General features: G+C 35.2%; 3 protein-coding genes across 3 annotated transcripts; 2 read left to right on the top strand and 1 right to left on the bottom strand.

Annotated features, from left to right (window-relative positions):
• Nucleotides 1–7,552: 7,552 nt before the first annotated feature.
• Nucleotides 7,553–11,459, bottom strand: LOC129322953 (uncharacterized). The gene is made up of 9 exons (XM_054969421.1): nt 11,173–11,459; nt 10,564–10,781; nt 10,272–10,386; nt 9,929–10,021; nt 9,582–9,755; nt 9,360–9,479; nt 8,893–9,003; nt 7,914–7,995; nt 7,553–7,813 (listed from the first exon to the last, which is right to left on the bottom strand). The coding sequence occupies exons 1-9, from the start codon at nt 11,329–11,331 to the stop codon at nt 7,755–7,757; spliced, it is 1,131 nt and encodes a 376-aa protein (XP_054825396.1). The 5' UTR covers nt 11,332–11,459; the 3' UTR covers nt 7,553–7,754.
• A 1,718-nt stretch (nt 11,460–13,177) lies between these two features.
• Nucleotides 13,178–14,035, top strand: LOC129322527 (uncharacterized). Its single transcript, XM_054968835.1, has 2 exons — nt 13,178–13,275; nt 13,423–14,035. Exons 1-2 carry the CDS (start codon nt 13,178–13,180, stop codon nt 14,033–14,035), a joined length of 711 nt encoding a protein of 236 aa, XP_054824810.1.
• Nucleotides 14,036–18,332: 4,297 nt separating this feature from the next.
• On the top strand, nt 18,333–19,335 carry LOC129322526 (L10-interacting MYB domain-containing protein-like). Its single transcript, XM_054968834.1, has 2 exons — nt 18,333–18,650; nt 18,730–19,335. The coding sequence occupies exons 1-2, from the start codon at nt 18,333–18,335 to the stop codon at nt 19,333–19,335; spliced, it is 924 nt and encodes a 307-aa protein (XP_054824809.1).
• Nucleotides 19,336–19,548: the final 213 nt, after the last annotated feature.

Genomic DNA, 19,548 nt, shown 5'->3' with positions numbered 1-19,548 from the left:
CATACTGATATCTGTGGACCTATCACGCCTCCGGCTATGGGTGGTTTCAGATATTTCATCACCTTCACGGATGATTACTCTCGTCATGGATGGATTGAACTCTTACGTGAAAAGGGCGAGTCCCTTAATGCATTCAAGACCTTTAAAGCAGCAGTCGAATTGAAATTTGGCAAGTTGATCAAGTGTGTGAGATCTGATAGAAGAGGAGAATTTTATGGGAGATATACTGAGACTGGCAGGAACCCTGGGCCATTAGCTTTGTACCTTCAAGAGCATGGCATTGAAGCTCAGTATACTATGCCTGGCACCCCGCAGTAAAATGGGGTTGCAGAAAGGCGAAATCGTACTCTTATGGATATGGTTAGGAGCATGATCAGTCACTCCTCACTGCCGGAATTCTTGTGGGGTGATGCACTCAAAACTGCTATTTATATTTTGAATCAAGTTCCTAGCAAGTTAGTTCCAAAGACTCCATATGAGTTGTATTTTAGAAGGACTCCTGCACTGAAGTATATGCGAGTTTGGGGTTGTAAAGCACAGGTAAAACCTTACAATCCACAACAGATGAAGCTTGATGCTAAAACTGTTGATGGTTTCTTTATTGGCCATTGCATCGGATCTCGTGGGTATAGATTCTATTATCCAAATCACACTACTAGGGTAATTAAATCTGACCGAGCTTACTTCTTTGAAGATGCCTTAGACAGTGCGAGCTCTGTGCCTAGGCATATTACCTTGCATGACGAAAGTAGTATTTTGCCTATGCCTATCTTGACAACTCTTCATGTTGACAGAAATAATGTCGTGGATCAGAATGAAGCTCAAGATGAACCATCTTTAGAGGGTGATAGGGACATGGTTGTTGAACCGAGACGGTCCCAAAGGGTTCGCAGGTCTGCTATTCCAGATGATTACATGGTATATTTGCAGGAATTTGATTCAAATGCTATTGATAGCTTAGACCCAATATGTTACCAGGAGGCTATTTCTAGCTCACATTCTTCTGAATGGTTGGAGGCTATGAGTAAAGAAATTGCCTCTATGTACCGCAATCACGTATGGGAGCTTGTAGAGCTACCAAAGGGGTTTAAACCAGTGGGTTGCAAGTGGGTCTTTAAAACAAAGCGAGGAGCTAGGGGTGAAATTGATAGATATAAAGCCAGACTTGTAGCTAAAGGCTACAACCAGAAAGAAGGTATTGATTACACAAAAACCTTCTCTCCGGTATCCACCAAAGATGCTTTTAGAGTGGTAATGGCTTTAGTTGCACAGCTTGATCTTAATCTTCACCAGATGGATGTTAAGACTGCGTTCTTGAATGGCGATTTGTATGAAGAAGTCTACATGACACAACCTAATGGTTTTGTTGAATCCGGTAAAGAACATCTAGTGTGCAGATTAAAGAGATCCATCTATGGGTTAAAACAAGCCTCTAGGCAGTGGTATCTGAAATTTGATGAAGTTATCACCTCTCTCAGTTTTGTTGAGAATGTCTCAGATCAGTGCATCTATCAGAAGTTTGATGGGAACAATTTTGCCATTCTTGTTCTCTATGTTGATGATATCTTATTAGCCAGCAATTCAATAAGTTTCCTCAATGAGATAAAGCACCTATTGTCCTGCCATTTTGACATGAAGGATATGGGTGAAGCCTCCTTTGTTCTTGGGATACAAATTCATCGTGATAGATCTCGTGGTATTCTTGGTTTATCACAGGCCACTTATATTGAGCGGGTACTTAAGAGATTCAAAATGGATTCATGTTTTCCTTCACCTGCTCCTGTACAGAAAGGTGGGCTGTTGTCAAAGTCACAGTGTCTCAAGGATTAAGAAGAGGGCTGAAATGAGAAAGATACCATACGCTTCAGCTGTCGGCAGCCTTATGTATGTTCAAGTGTGTACTCGACCAGATATAGCCTTTGCCATTGGAGTGCTGGGTCGATACTTAAATGATCCAGGTTCGGATCATTGGAAGGCTGTTAAGAAAATTATGAGGTATCTTTAAGGTACAAAGAATTATATGTTGACTTACAGAAGGTCAAATTCTCTTGAGGTTGTTGGGTATTCTGATTATGACTTTAAGGGATCAGAAGATCTTGAGATTGTTGGCTTTTCAGATTCAGATTTTGCCTCTTGTCTAGATGATCGTAAATCCACGACTGGCTATATTTTCATGTTGTCTGGAGGAGCTGTCTCTTGGAAGAGTGTGAAACAAACACTTACAGCAGTTTCATCTATGGAAGCTGAGTATATTGCTTGCTTTGAGACTACACGTCACGCTATATGGCTGAGGAAATTGATATCTGGCATGCACCTAGTTGAGTCAATATCACGTCCTCTAACCATTTATTGTGATAACAAATCTACAGTATACTATGCTAACAATCACAGAAATTCCAGTCGTACAAAGCATTTTGATATCAAACTTATGTTTGTGAAAGAGAAAATTGTTGAGTCTCAAACCCGTGTGGTACACATTCCTGGCACGCAGATGCTTTCAGATTCGCTGACTAAGGGCTTACCTGTAGAAGTTTTTCAAAATCATGTAACTTGTATGGGTATTATAAATTCCTTTGATGCCCTAGTTTAGTGAGAGTTTGAGAACCTTCTTTGTTGCAATTTCTCTTTAGGCTTGGTTTTCTTCTGTGAGTTATATTCAGTTCAGTTAGATACGTCTATGTCATTTGTATCCCTATAGGATTCAATGATTCTGTTGTGGTACGCTATGCATGTCACTTGTTTCCTCATAGGAATCAGTGATTTATGTTGTTATCTTACTGAGCTGTATTTGAAATAAAATTTCATGTTTTACTCAGATTATGAGATGTCATAATCACTTGTTTCCCCATAGGATTCAGTGATTTTGTGGAGTTTCATTTTCTGAATTTTGTTTGTGGCTTGTTTATACAACTTGTTTAATTAATGCAATCCAAGTGGGAGATTGTTGGAATATTATTTATGAATTAGCATTAATTAATAAGCCCAATAAATTGGTCCTTATGATCTTATGTGGACCGTGATAGGTGGATCACACAAGTGAATCCAATGGGCAGAGGCCCAACCCACAACCCAGTAGCCGTCAGTTATTTCCTATCTCTTAACTGACTGAGTTAGAGATAATAGATAATATAATTATTTAATTATTTAATAAGGCGATTACCGATCTGATCTATATAAGGCGATTAGTCGGTAACTACAAACACACGACTCATTCTTCTACTTCCATTATCTCTGAACTCTCTGAAGGCTCTGGAGACTTGTGGGTTGTGTACCTGCCTATACTCGAGGTAATCGAAATTTCTCTAACACTCATGGATTCTTCAGGTACGCATGAATTACTTTATTCTATCATATTTACTATACATATGAATTGAGATAATTAGATTCAACAATCCAATGTAATGGTTTAGATCTGCAATGATCCCTTCTTTGCTCTCATATGCAAAGAAGCAAAGGCAACGCCTATGATTTGATGAAAACCATCTCTCAGAGAATCACTTCGATCTTAAACAAATCATCGATCAAGCATTGAGCTAAGCAGGTAGGAAAATAATTAGAATATTCCACTTCCAATCACCTGAATCTGTGACAAAGTCTGACACCTTCATCGACTTGATCTCGACAGGTAAGTCAAAAGTACCCACTCCAATTCCTCATGGTATTTTTTTAATAAAGTAACAAGTTTCGTTAAACTTTTACAAGTAAACATTTATTAAACCTTAACCTGCCAACAAATTCTCATTAATAATTTAATAAGCAACCATTAGCAAAACATGTTAAGGTCTTCACAAGCAGATGACTTGGAAACTAAAAATTGAGTTGACAACATATGTTAAATTTTGCAATATATGAGTAAGAGGTCATGGTGATTTGATGGCAATATACTTTTTAAAGGCCAAAGAGTTTGGATTTGCATTCAGTGCTCATCGTGCCGATGATCACGGCATGCTCATCACTCAAATGAGTGATTCAAGCTATTCATTTCAACTCAAAATTATCTTTACAATTAATTTTTAAATGTTTTAAATATTATATTTGTTAAAACAAAAATTATAAAATTTTTTAATATTAAATCTAAACTATTTTTAGTGCTCATTAGATGATGAGTACTATGGTACCCATCACCTCTGTTGGAATCAAGATAGTCCAGATTCAAGTTTTTATTTTTATTTTATATTTATCAAAATAAAAATGTATAAAAATATCAAATTTTTAATAAATCTATTCATCATTAATTTTATCAATACAAATTTAATTTGAATGGTCTAATTTAATATACATTTTTTATAACTTTTACAAATTAATTATTTAAATGTACTCTAGACAGTACAGATAGAAGACAATGTAATTTAAAATTATTTTTTTTATAATTTTTATAAATTAATTATCTAGATATATTTTAGACACTTAAAAATTTAATATTAATTTTTTTTATAATTTTTTTAAAAAATTATTTTAACAAATGTAATATTTAAAATATTTAAAAATTAATTTAAAATCAATGATAAAATGATTTTGAATCAAAATGAATGACGTGAATCAATCATTTGAGTGATGAGCACTTGGTGCTAATTAGCGTGATAAACACCAAATGTGAATCCAAAGAATTTAGGGTTCAATCTTTCCTTTGACCACCTTAGATATTTAATAATAGGTGGCCAATGCCAAAACTCTGATTGTGAGACGTGACTTAAGGGAGAAAAAGAAAGAGTAGTCCTTTTCACAACCTAATTTAATTTCATTTAGACCTTTTAGGTGTGCATGGAGAATTCAAAATTTTAAGAACTTCTTGTTCTTCTTCTTCTGCTTCTTTGTTTGCTTATAATAGGCTACAAGGGTTCTTTAGCGCGGTTTTTCCCATTAGAAACATTCCTCTGTAATTACCAATTTGAATGATATTTATTCAATTCTTTGAATGAAAAAAAAAATCACTTTTCACAAAATATCTAAGAATTACTTATTTTTTCAAACTTACACCAATAGATCCTCAAAGTGACTTAATTAAAGAAATTCTAAAGGTCATGGTGAATAATGAGGTTTGGGGATTAAGGATCTTCGAAGCCAAAATGAAGCCTTCATTATGAAGTTATTTTGGAAATTAGTAACTGAACCTAAGGATTTCTGGGTTGAGCTTCTTCAAAATAAGTATAGATGTGAGGAAGAAGGGCTACCCAAAGTAAAACAGAAAAAGTGGCCTCTCCTTGTTGGAGAGGACTTGCAATGGAAAAAATTATTCAGGGATTGGAGGAAGAGAATTATATCTGGTCATCAAACAAAGCTTTGGCTGGAAAAATGGTCTAATGTTGAGACCCCCTTTTTCCAACTGGTTTCATGTAGAGTTGGTAATTCAAGCTAGTCAAAATTTGATGAAATCTAAGAATTTGGATAAGTTTTAACCAAATACCCGAATTTTTTTTAATATTAATAAAATAAAATTAAAATAAGATAAAATTGAAATTTTTAATTAAAATAAATTAAAAAAATGTTTAACAAGGGTTTTTGAGCCAACCCGTATAAGTCCAAAGTGTTAGGATCGAACTTTACCATGCAGCTTTTTTTTACATGTTCAAGTGTTTTAAGCCCAGCCGAATTGATTCCAACCTGAATAAGCCTAATCTACTCAAATTACCAGCTCTAACTTCATGTGAACATGGTTTTTTTGAACCTTGATGCTACTGTTGCTGATTTTGTAAACAATGAGGGAGATTGGGACAGGAGAAAAATGGCGCACTGGTTATCTTCTCGTGTTGACCTCATCACTAGCACTTAATGCCCCAGAGATATGAAAGGAGTGATGAGTGGTGAGGATAAATTTATATGGAACCCATCTACTGTTGGTTCATTTACTGTTAAATATGTCTACAATTTCATTTTTGCAGGTACTAATGAGCAAAGAGACATTAGGCGGAAGCTTATTTGGAAGTTGAATGTGCCAGAGAAAATGAAATTGTTCCTTTGGCTGGTTGCAAAAGACAAGCTACACACAATGGAGCTCAGAATGAAAAGAGGTATTTCTGAAATATAATAGCTGCCCTTTAGGTTGTGGTGAGGCTGAAAACTCAATGCATGTTGTAAGGGATTGTCAAACTGTAAAATTTTCTCGGCACCAGTGCATTAAGCCAGAATTTAAGAGCATGTTCACCAGCTTGACATGTACAGATTGGATTAAATGGAACCTGAAAAAAGAGCTAGGTGATGGATGGTAATATGAGAAAGGCACGTTGGAGTATGCTATTCTCCTATATTTGCTGGGAAATCTGGGATTTGAGATCTAAAAAGGGCTTCGATAATGAAGACTCTAGGATGAACTTACATGAAAAGAAGTTCTTGTTTAAAGTAGCCATGGATGAGCAACTGCTAGAAAAAAGTCAGTCATGACAGAGCTTCAAGGGAAAAATGGAGCACCATAACGTCCCGGGTGATGGTCATGATTGGATACAAAGCTTGAAACTGATGGTTCTGACCTCTCTCATGGTTTAGTTCTTGTGGTGGAGTGGTTAAAGGACAAAATCACTCCTGAAATGTTTGGTTTCTGTTCAAAATTGCTTCATTGCCCACCTACTATTGCTGATTTATTTGGCATAGTTAAGGACCTGAGATATATGGGAAAGAGGTTTATGTAAGATAAATGCTTGTACTGATTGTACTAAAGCAATTAACTTACTCACGAGATCAGTCCAACCACCCCTCTTCCGAGATGCTATTAATTTTTTTATAAAAACTAACTATTTAATTCTTATAATTTAAACTCAATTGTAATTTAATTTTTAAATTTTAACTCGTAATTCATCTTTATAGTTTTGATTTAATAACAACTCAATTTTTAAACTTTAATTCGATACAACTCAATCTTAATTTTTTGAACATTCAAAATATTAACCCCTATATTTCAGAAAACAAAATTATAAACATTAAGATTATTTTAAAATTTAAGACTACTATTTTAAATTAATATTAAAGATTAAAATTATTTGACTACTATTTTAAATTAATAAAATTTAAAGATTAAATTTAAAATAATTTTAATATTATAATTTTTTTTACAATATTGGAACTAATATTTTAAATGTTCAAAATCATAGGGACTAATTGCATCGAATCAAAATTACGAATTGAATTGTAACTGAATCAAAATTATAAAAGACCAAGTTATAACAAATCAATATTAAGAATCAAGTTATAATAACTTGAGAGACCAAATGAATAATTTTTTTTTTTTTTCTCTAGATATTTTGAGTAGAGACTGGAATGTTAATATCAACTTTATTCCTAGATTTTTAACAACACACCGGACCCTCTAGCTAGGCAAGGCCATTTTTCATCTAATGATTTTCTCATCTTCGATCATCCTCCACTTTTTGTATGCTCATGAGGATGACGAAGGGTCTCTCCAGTTTGTATGTTTTGACTATCGTTGATTAATGCATTTCAGTTCATATTCAAAATTAATAAATAAATAAATAAATAATGAAAGGTTGGCCTAGGCTGCTTCATGCTTACTCTTATTTTCCATCAACAACAAAATCTTTAAGATTATAAATAATCATTCCCCAGAGATAACATGACTTTATTGATAACCGTAATCTAAAATGAACTTTGGAAGGAAAAAAAAATCCCCAACTTTGTTTTTGATGGAGGAAAATAAAATAAAACTTTAAATTCTACAAAAGAGATTTTACATGCTTACCCAGGAAATGACTACCACAGTTTATCAAAACGAGCAAGAGAAGTACACAAATTTCACCAAAATGTCTTCAGCAGGTTGTACAGGTTCTGAAGGAATCAATTAGAACATCTTCTTTCAGATTATGACCTGTGAATCCCAAAATATAAAAGTCCACAAACAAGCTTGAGAAGACCTTCATTCTTATATGTTTAGTGCTTACATCAGAAAAATCTCACGATGTTATTACCTATAAAGACTATCTTATTTGTCCGCTTTTCTTCCTTTTCCCACTGGCGAGTTGGTACAATATCGTATAATTCCCTCACCCCCTGCCAGATTTTCAGTAATAAAGGATTTGAGGTTTTTATTCATAACAAAACCTAAGCAACAGGAGTTAACTTCCTCGACACACGTTGTATCAAAAATTCAGAATTAAATAACAAATATGAGGGGTCGTGTAAAAGCCCTTCTATCAGGTTTGGATACAGATTTTCTGAATCTCCAGGCTTGCAAGTTGTGTAAGACAATGCAGAACACAAATGATAGACCTTGTATTCTCTTTGAGAAAGAAAATCCTTATACAATAGGCATGCATAAGTACACACACACACACACATGTATATAATATAAAATTTGAAAGAAATCTGTTATGGAAGTTCAGTTGTTAATGATCAATTCTCAGCAAGATATTTTTTGTTAACGATCAGCCTGCCTTGATATTGAAATAACAAATGGTATAACCTGTTGAGAAATTTACATTTAGGAGTGAATGAAGGTTGCAATCATTAACACAGGTTTATTTATCAAGACCAAGCATAATCGTAATGTCCTATAAACCGAATATCCCTCTAAACAGCTATAACAAAAGCCAATGCAACGGTAATAATTCCAACAAGTTCCTTAAATGAATCTCTCAATTTCCTTACAGAAATGTGGGCATTCTTTTAAACAATTCAATAATGCATTATTGACTATTTGAAGGAGATTTTCCCATGCATCATAATTTTAATGAAAACTAGATAGGAAACATTTAAGAAATGCATTTAAGTCATTTCTTACAGTAATCATAAATTTCCGCACAAACAAGCCAACAATGAGAGAATAACCAAAAGCCAACTTAGATGCCGGAACAAAATGACCTCAGCTTCCATGTCTAACACCTTTTAGTACAATATAACTTCTGGGTAAGTCTCAAGACCATTAAGTATGATAATTTTTTTAGTTACCTGCAACGTATGCAGTTGATCAGAATTTTGAACACTGAGAACACCTTTGCAGCGATATACATCCATATCATATTTCTTCTCCCAGAGAATCTCCTCAAGCCATGTTCGAACCTGTAAGCGTGGATAAATATACACAGAATTAAGTTGATAGTGTGGAAAGTGTATTCAGTAAACAGAAACAACACAAATCTTTTGCCTGTTATGTTTTGAAGGAAAGAAAAAATGAATTGGAGTTTCAAGTGAAACGAAATGTAGTATCCCGGTTGCACAGTGTATACAAGTGGGAAAGAATGGGAAAGAAATAGAGAGGGCACTATTTATTAGTTTTCCTATTAAAATTATAAAGTGCTGCTCATCATAAAATATACAATGATGCCAGTAACCACATGAGGAGAAACTTCAAGGATTAATTACATATCAAGTGACTGACAAAAACATGATGCGTTACAAGTAGAAATTAAAAGTACCTTTTCAAGATCAACCTTATGTGACTGACAAATGCATATAGTTCTCACACTGCTATCATGAAGCATTTTGGAAGACAATGAACGGCTTTCTTCTAATAATTTCTCTAAATGCGAGGCATGCTGAAACAAGAGCAGTAAAAGTAATTTTACTAGTATGTAGGTGGGAAAAATTGAAGCAAAAATATGAAATATAGATGAAGAACAAAATTATGTGTCATTAACTGCAGAATCATAAGCTTGGCGGTTCAATATCTTTGATAAGTCAACTTGACAGCGGACAGAATGAATTGTCTCAGCAAGGGAGTTAATGTTATGAATTTCCTCCTCCAGCTCCTCCAAAATGCTTCCAGAACCTTCTGGAGAGACCAAATCAACCTTGTTAAGAATTATAATATCCTACAACAAAGAGCAAGGTTATTAGCTCAACACCGCTGAAGTGGATACATTAAAAAATAAAGCCATGAGAAATGGGAGAAAAGTTTGATAAGAAAGAATCAGCAAGATCCAGCATATGCTTGTCAAGCACTGAACAGCAGCAGCCAAAATTTAGCCATGCACTAAACACGTACCGCAAATGCTATCTGAAAATATGCTTCTGGAAATGATGATGATGAGCCACGATGCTCAGCAAGCTGGAAGCGAAGGTTTTTGGCATCCACCACCTGTTTGATCAGAAATTAAGTTTAGAAACAAAAACACACACATACACTCTAAGAATTAAAAAGCATCTTTTCCAGCAAAGGAAAGAAGAGTAAAGCCTTATTTGCCACACATGTTCTAACCATCCAAGGAATGAATAGTCTTGAAATACTTAGTTACTTACTAGCAGCACTCAAGTGAAAGAAATTCCAAAAAAGTTGACATAAAAGATGTGAAAATACTTTTACTCAAATTCATCCAAAATATACTTACAGTGATGATAGAATCAAGCTTTACTGCTGATTCTAACTGTTCATCCAACCATAGGACAGATGCCAAAGGTGCTGGGTTTGCCAATCCTGTGGTCTCTAGCAATATATGATCGAGTCTAGATCACAAAAAGAAAAAATAAAAATGCATAGCTCAATTTCCAATATTCGGTAATAATGGTAAAAAATGCAAATTAGCAATTACCAAGTTATACAATATGAAGATGTTACTGCTCTCTAATGTGTCATTTCATTCGATTAAATCATAAATTTGAAACCTTTCTTCCTTGCTTTACCTTTCCTTTCTCTGTACAAGTTGCTCTAATGCTTGAACCAAACTATGCTTGACCGTGCAACATATACACCCATTATCAAGCTCAACCCATTCTTCAACAAGTGCACCACCATCCCCTTCATTTATCATTGCCCTTTCCACTCCAATTTCCTCACCAAACTCATTCAAGATGACCGCGATCCTCTTCCCGTGTTGAGAATTCAAAATATAATTAACCAGCTGAAACAATTGGTCCAACCCTATGTTCAAACTTTGGATACCATGGACATGGTAATTTAAAATGTTGACAAACAACAAGAACAGAGAAGAGAATAAAGGGAAAACCGCATTTTACTACCCTTAACTTAAACCCTAACAACAAAGTTGCTATCAAGTTCAAAAAATTAGTGGGATTTAGTCATTTTAACACTTCCATTTCATTTCCTGGGGCTCTAAGTTTTATATACTAATTGTATAATCAGACAGAAAAAAATGCAATTTCCAATATATATATATATAGATATGAACCGAATCCCCAAAGCTCAGAGCATGGAAAAATCTTACTAAGTAATGCAAAGGAAGAGATTGGGGTCGCAGAGAGAGGCACAGAAATTCGACGGGGAAAGCTTACAGTGGACTTGCCAGCTCCAAGATAGCCGGTGATGACAGTAACCCCAACTGAAGCTTTCGAGTCGGAGTCGGAATAATGAGACGTTGATTCCTCTTGTTGGATCTGAATAGCTATAGGTGGCCCTTCTTCTTCATCGTCCTCCATTCTCGACCCGATCATTCTATTCCAGTTCTTGCCTTGCACAGTTGCAGGGATCCTTCTTGCTCCAAGAACTTGCGTAAATTTTCAATGAGGCTCCTTTTTTCTTTTTCTTTTTTTCACTTAGAAAGAAGCATTTAATCAGACATGGGAGAGAGAATATGAAAAATGGTTGGATTGGGTTGGGCTTCAATTTATTGTGGTCCCTTATTAGCAAATGAATGGTCGGATCAATTTAGTGCATGTTTGGATTATAACATAACTTCAGTTAGAGTGAGTCAAACCTCAGTTAGGAGCAAAAAAGTGAAAAAATAATGTTTGGATTAACAAAATATCTCAACCATAGTTAGAGCAAAACAAGCGTTTATTCAGAAGCTGATAGTTGTGGCTTTTTCCTAGCGTCGCGTTGATATGGCCGTTGGAAGCATTGATTAGCTTTTCAATTTGTGCATGTTTTCTCTCTCCTCTCATTTATCCAACCCACGAGCCAAGTTCCAGCTTTTCATTCCATTGTGCTCTCTTCTCCCGTGACCTCGCAAACTGATACTTCGAACTAGATCGGAGCTCCACCTTCATTGCTCGTCTGGCGTCCAAGCTCATCTCCATTGTGTTGAAGCAAGTGACCTCCAGCCGATCTCCAGCTTGCTGTCATCTCCTCTTGCGTCCATCGTGTCCCTGCCCGGAAGTGGTCTCTCTCCCTGTTGCCCATCATTCTTCGGCGCCAACCAATAGATCTGCTCCTAGTCATCGGATCTACTCTCCGTTGCTTGTCCTTGCCAAGTAAGCTTTTCTTTTGTCTTCTTTCATTGCCTTCCTTGTTGCCTTTTTCGTTTATGGTTCTGCTGTAGATCTTGGATCCCTGTTGCAGTCTCTTTTCACATCTCTGGTCCATCTTCGTCTCTTTTGCCTTTTTCGCTGCCTACATTCTCTGGTCTGGTCTGTTGCATTCTCTGTGTGGCATTTTCTGGTCTTTCACTGATCTGTGGTCTGCTGCATTTTTCGGTATTGCATTCTCTGGTCTGTTGCATTTTCTAGTCTCTTGCATCATGCATGGAAGTTTCTTCTTCATTTTTTTTTTTAAATCACACCTTGGTGGAAGTTTCTGATCATCCTTGGCAAAAGGAGAAACTTATGGTTTCTGTTTCTTTTTTTTAGCCAGCTTATTTTTTTTCTTGTATTATGTTTTTGATGATCCTTAGGTTTGACAGAACAAAAGTAAACAAGGGCTGTTTTTTCTTGTTCTATTTTTTTTCCTGTTTTATGTTTTTTCGGCCAGGGATTTGGAATGGAATGGAATGTGAACAAAACAAAAGAAAAAAAAGGTTTTATTAGCTTACCCTCATAAATAAAATTATATTTGTCATCTTTTATAGGTTTAAGGATTGATCAAAAATTTTTTGGACAGAAACAAGGGCTGATCAATAAACTAAAATAATTTTATATACTTGCACGGAATTTGAAATAAATTATGTTGGTGAACCTTTGTGTTACAGAAACATCTGTCCCCTGAAATATACAAACATGTAATACACACACCTAATGCTTGGTGATTCTTCCTGTTTTTGTATAAAAGATTCTGGAGAAAAAAATATGTTAAATTGATACATATATGTAGAGATATATATTGATTTTGCATGTTTGTGATGGCTGGCTAGTCTATACAATAATGAACAGCGACAAAGGAAAAGCTATGTGAAATTCAACTTTAACAGAAATTTTCATTAAAGAATGCTTGGAACAAGTGTATAAGAAATAAAGGAAAGGAACTGCTTTCAACAAAAATGGGTGGTAGGCAATAATTGAGGGATTTGAGGTAAAAATAGGAAAAAAGTATGAGCGAAAGCAATTAAAAAATAAGCTAGATAACATGAGGAAAGAATGGAATGTATGGCATAAGTTGTTTTCAAGTGAAACCGGCTTAGGATGGGACAGTGACAAGAATACTATTGATGCTCCAGATGAGTGGTAGGAGTGAAAATCTTGGTATGGATTAGTTGTTAAGTATTTTTAAAATTAGAATTTAATTTGAGAATTTTAATTGTTGGTTATTTGAATGGTTGCAGGAAAATCCTCTTTATGAAAATTTAAATATAAAGGTCTGAGATTTGCAAGGGAATTAACCTTGATATTCAAGGATGTCCTGGCAACTGGGGAGACACTTTTTGTACCATCTGTTACCCAGACCCAAATAGAGTATGATGATGATGAGGATGTGTACCGCCCTACTATTGACCTTCGAGAAGGCTCTGGTAAAAGTGAAGAGGAGCTAAATTTATCTGACACTGTAGCATCTACGGGGGTCACCGATAAGTTGTTGGCCTTGAATGTCACTACAAATACTGGTAGAACTAGTGGTGACGAAAGTCAAGGCAAGATAAAGAGGGTGGTAGGTGTTGGGGGAAGGAAAAAGCAAAAAGTCCCTACCTCAATGAAAATAGCAGATGCTATGAGTGAAATGGCCAAGGATAATAGAGCTAGAACAGAGACAGTGAACAAGATTTTGGCAAATGACATAGGAGTTTTTGAGGTTGTGGCTCACCTAAATGGACTTCCAGAAGTTTTTGGTGATAAAGATTTACATTGGAGATGTGTCAATCGTGTTCTATACAAGCCTATACGAGATGCTTACTGGAAACTTAAAGACCATCCTGATCACTTGGTCAATTGGTTGAAGCATCAAGTCTACCATCTACCGAATTTTATTTCAAAGAATGCATCAGGATGAATTTTTATCTAGGCTTATGATGACTTGACTGGTATTTATTTTCACTTAAAGACTACTTGTAGTTGCTTTTGGCTGACTTGTACTTTGCTATGCTTATGATGACTTGACTGGTGTTTATTTTAACTTAAAGACTACTTGTAGTTGCTTTTGGCTAACTTGTACTTCGCTATGCTTATGATGACTTGACTGGTGTTTATTTTGACTTAAAGACTACTTGTAGTTGCTTTCGGCTGACTTGTACTTCGCTATGCTTATGATGACTTGACTGGTGTTTATTTTGACTTAAAGACTACTTGTAGTTGCTTTTGGCTGACTTGTACTTCGCTATGCTTATGATGACTTGACTGGTGTTTATTTTGACTTAAAGACTACTTGTAGTTACTTTTGGCTGGTTTATAGTGAATATTTAACTCTTATCTAATGCTTATCTTATGCTTTATCTTTTATGTTATTGAATGATATTTATATACTATGTACTTTATATTATATACAAATGATATTTACATACTATTTTACCTCAAGTTTAAAAATCATGGAAGATTCGAATGAGTATATGTTAGGTTGGAAGAAGGTTGGGATGTAGATGTGGCTTATCAACTACTTCCCTTGTTACAGCAAGATATAACGGAGCAAGAAGAAATATGTCAATTAGTTAGTGAATATGTGATGCCATATGTGTGTAAAGAGCCACGGAGAACTAGCATGCAAACAGGGCAAATGTGGGTCAATGAGATTTTGCAAGGTCATCTTGATCGTTGTTATGAAATTTTTCGAATGGAAAAACATTTGTTTAGGCAACTGTGTGCGACACTAGTTGATCTTAGTCTAAAAAAGTCTAAAAAAATGGAAGTTGAAGAAATGGTTGGAATGTTTTTAAATACAGTTGGACATGGAGTTGGTAATAGGATGATACAAGAACGATTTCAGCATTTAGGGGAAACTGTCCAAAGAAATTTTCATAAAGTATTAGCTGCCTGCCTTAACCTTTCCAAGGCAAACGTAAAGCCACTCGATCATTTGTTTGAATGATGTCATTCAAAAATTCAAATGATCCACGGTATTGGCCATTCTTTAAGGATGCTATAGGAGCAATTGATGGCACTCATGTGCCATGCGTGGTTAGTGTTGCTGATCAAATTAAATTTATTGGAAGAAAGGGATATGCAACACAGAATGTCATGGCTGTATGTGATTGGGACATGTGTTTTACTTTTGTTATTGCGGGATGGGAAGGTACGGCTCATGATGCCCGAGTATTTGATAATGTCATATTAACTCCTTCAATGCATTTTCTGCATCCACCTCTAGGTATATTTTATTCAAGTCACTATAATTATTATTGCATTAATTTAATGTTTGTTAAATTTACAACACTTCTTTTTATGTAATAGGTAAATATTATTTGGTTGATTCTGGTTATCCAACACTAAATGGGTATCTTGGTCCATATTGTTGCGAACGTTATCACCTTTCAGACTTCAGGTGAGTTGCAGGATTTGCAAACAATAATGAGGTCTTCAATTATTATCATTCAAGTTTGAGATGCACTATAGAAAGAACTTTTGGAGTATGGAAGAATAGGTTTGCAATTATATGAAAATGCCCAAATTTAAATATAAAATACAAGTTTAAATTGTTTGTGCAACAATGGCAATACGTAACTTTATTAAGAGAAATTTAATTACTGATGAGCAATTCATTCAAGTTGAAGATGAAAGTGTAGATGTCCTTGAGGAAGATATTGATATTGGTGAGGCATCTTCATCAAATCTACCCGGATCATCAAGACAGATGCAGCATGTTCATGATATAATTAGAGACCAGCTTGTAAATCATATCAATTGAACATTAATTTATTTTAGGTTTTTGTAATTAAATATTTAAAATATTTTACTTATTAGTTGTGATTTTAAATTTAATATTTTTACTTATTAGTTAGTCTAAAAATATAATCATGCTTATTTAAGATTTAATATTTAAGAAAAAAATTCATGCTTATTTTTTTCATTAAACTTCTCAACTGGCTTTTGAATCAAATTATATAAATGAATTTCAGTTTATCTAACTGACTTTTAAAAATAAGGTATCCAAATATAAATCACATTACATCAACTGACTTTTCTTCTAACCTCAGTTTGCTAACCTCAATTGAACCTTAACCTCAGTTATAAATTTTGTTAATCCAAACACACTCTTAGTGCATATTTGGATTACACTCTAGCCTCAGTTAGAATAGGTATAATTGAGGTTAGGTTGCAAAATACAAAAAAAAATTGTTTGGATTAGCACAACTTTTCAACCTCAATTAGCTTAGAAATGTGCGTTATCTAAAAAACCAATTAATCTGGTTTTTCCCTTCTCAGCATTCACGTTTGCCCGTTGGAAGCAATAAATGCATTTTAAATTTTATTGCTTTCTCTCTCTTCTCTCTCTTGCTTCTTGTGCATGCTGCTTTACCCGTGACCTCCATTTGCTTCACCCGTGACCTCCATCTGCTTCAAAACTGCTTCAAAACACACTTCCAAATCTGCTTCCTTTGGCCAGTTGTCTGCTTCTAGGGCCAATTGTTTGCTTCTTCGGCATCGATCTCCAGCTTTCTACCGTGTCCCTGCTCCGATCTCCACCTCTCTTTTGTTAGTCATTTTTCTATCTATCTCTAGCTTTCCACCGTGCCCTTGCTCCAGTCTCCAGCTCTCTTCTGTTAGTCATTTTTTTGTTGATCTCCAGCATACCACCGTGCCCTTGCTCCAATCTCCATCTCTCTTCTGTTAGTCATTTTTCTGTCAATCTCCAGCTTTCCATCGTGCCCCTACTCCGAAGTGCTTTTTCTCGCTGTTGCCTCTCGATCTCCACCGTATCCACCAGATCTGCACTTCCTATCGCTGGATCTACTCCCCATCGCTTGTCCTTGCCAAGTAAGGTCATTCTTTTCATCTCCTTCGTTGCCTTATTTCCTGTTGTGCTATGCTATTCCTTCTTTGAAGACTTTTCTTCCTTCACTCGTCGTGCGCTGCTGCTCCAGAAAGTGATATGTGCTTGTTGTTCTCTCATGTCCACCCCCTGTTTGTTTATTTTAGAGCAGAGGAAGATATAATGCGTGTAACATGAGTACAGATGCCCATAAGATGCGTTTTTAGAACTCGGTTATTTATAATGCTGTTAGACCAATCATCTTTTCTGCATTTCGGGAACTCACTTGTTATGTGTTCCTCGAATAGTTTGTGAAGCCATAGATTGCTTTACTTGTAGTGTCTTATCTGAAATTATTGTTGAAGTGTTTCCAAGGCTTTCATACTCTGACTTGAAGGATATTTATGTTGTTTGCTATTTTCATATTGACATGAAAATGAGCAGCAGTCATTCAATATTCTGAGCTTTTTGGTATGTTATGATTGGCTTATCCTGTTACTGGAAAGAATAGGTGGTGGGTGTCCACTGATTTTAAATTGCATGCATGAACATTAGTGGCATACAATTGCCTCTAAATGAGTAAACGTGTCTGCTATCTATATTGTTGATTACTTGATTTATTATACCTATATTTATTAACCTGAATAGTGAATGGAGTGGATGGCAGGTAACCATTGCCAGGGGGCTATGCATGTTAAAATTTCCATTTAATCATGCATTTGATGGTCTTAATTTTTTTTTATTTTTGGGAGTAAGGTTACGACAGAGCAGAGTATTTTTTCTCAATTAATCTTAATCAATCTTCTACAGCTCAGGAGAGAGGATTTGTAAATATAGCACGATTATTATCATTGTCATGAGTAGCTATGGCGATCCAATTAGCATATTTATTAGTTTCCTTTTGTACTAGCTCTCTTTTATACGTAGTCCATGCTATAACATCTTTTTTATTATAACTTTCTAACTTAGAGTCTTGTAGATATCAAGGATGCGTGCAGTAGTATGTAACACACATTAAAATGTGAAATCAAATTAAAAAATTAAAGCTATGAGTGACATGCATGTTATGCATTGTACTATTATTATTGTGGCAATTTTATAATATTAACCACCCAATATAAATGCTGAAGGTCATATGATTCATAGGTCAAATGTTAAAGCATACCTCAGCTTCCTCCTGTTGCACTTTAGCTTGCTCTAATTCCTACTTGTGCTTCAATTCTTTTTGTGCAAGTTGCATTATTTTAAATTTTTGTTCTTCATTATATAAACTCCATGAATTTGAAAAATGCTAAATTGAAAATAGGAGATGTATATTGATTTTGCATATATGTAGAGATATATATTGATTTTGCATGTTTGTGATGGTTGGCTAGTCTCTACAATAATGAACAGTGACAAAGGAAAAGCTGTGTGGAATTCAACTTTAACAGAAATTTTCATTAAAGAATGCTTGGAACAAGTGTACAAGAAACAAAGGAAAGGAACTACTTTCAATAAAAATGGGTGGCAGGCAATAATTGAGGGGTTTGAGGCCAAAACAAGAAAAAGGTATGAGCGAAAGCAATTGAAAAATAAGCTAGATAACATGAGGAAAGAATGGAACGTATGGCATAAGTTGTTTTCAAGTGAAACTGGCTTAGGGTGGGACAGTGACAAAAATACTGTTGATGCTCTAGATGAGTGGTGGGAGCAAAAAATCTTGGTATGGATTAGTTGTTAAGTGTTTTTAAGATTGGAATTTAATTTGAGAATTTTATTGTTGGTTATTTGAATGGTTGCAGGAAAGTTCTCTTTATGGAAAATTTAGATATAAAGGTCTGAGATTTGCACGGGAATTAACCTTGATATTCAATAATATCCTGGCAACTGGGAAAACACTTTTTGTACCATCTGCTACCCAGACCCAAATAGAGGATGATGATGATGAGGATGTGTACCGCCCTACTATTGACCTTCGAGAAGGCTTTGGTGATAGTGAAGAGGAGCTAAATTTATCTGACACTGCAGCACCTACGGGGGTCATCGATGAGTTGTTGGGCTTGAATGTCACCACAAATACCGGTAGAACTAGTGGTGACGAAAGTCAAGGCAAGAGAAAGAGGGTGGTAGGCGTTGGTGGGAGGAAAAAGCAAAAAGTCCCTGCGTCAATGAAAATAGCAGATGCGATGAGTGAAATGGCCAAGGATAATAGAGCTAGAACAGAGACAATGAACAAGATTTTAGCAAATGACACAGGAGTTTCTGAGGTTGTGGCTCAAATGGACTCCCAGAAGTTTTTGGTGATAAGGATTTGCATTGGAGATGTGTCAATCTTGTCTTGTACAAGCCTGTGCGAGATTCTTACTGGCAACTTAAAGACCATTCTGATCACTTGGTCAATTGGTTAAAGCACTAAATTTACCATCTACTAGATTGGATTTCAAAAAATACATCTGGATGAATTTTTATCTAGGCTTATTATGATTTGACTTTTGTTTGACTTGTAGTTGCTTTATTTTAACTTGTATTTGACTTGCAGTTGCTTTATTTTGACTTGTGTTAGACTTGTAGTTGCTTTATTTTGACTTGTAGTTGGCAAATGATGACTTGGTTTATAGTGA

The sequence above is a fragment of the Prosopis cineraria genome, unplaced genomic scaffold, assembly GCF_029017545.1.
Source record: "Prosopis cineraria cultivar Desert tree isolate PC_DT_omini unplaced genomic scaffold, ASM2901754v1 PC10, whole genome shotgun sequence".
In the NCBI taxonomy this organism is placed as follows: domain Eukaryota; kingdom Viridiplantae; phylum Streptophyta; class Magnoliopsida; order Fabales; family Fabaceae; genus Prosopis; species Prosopis cineraria.
Note: the sequence above shows the minus strand (reverse complement) of the source record. Positions and strands in the feature narration are given on the sequence as shown.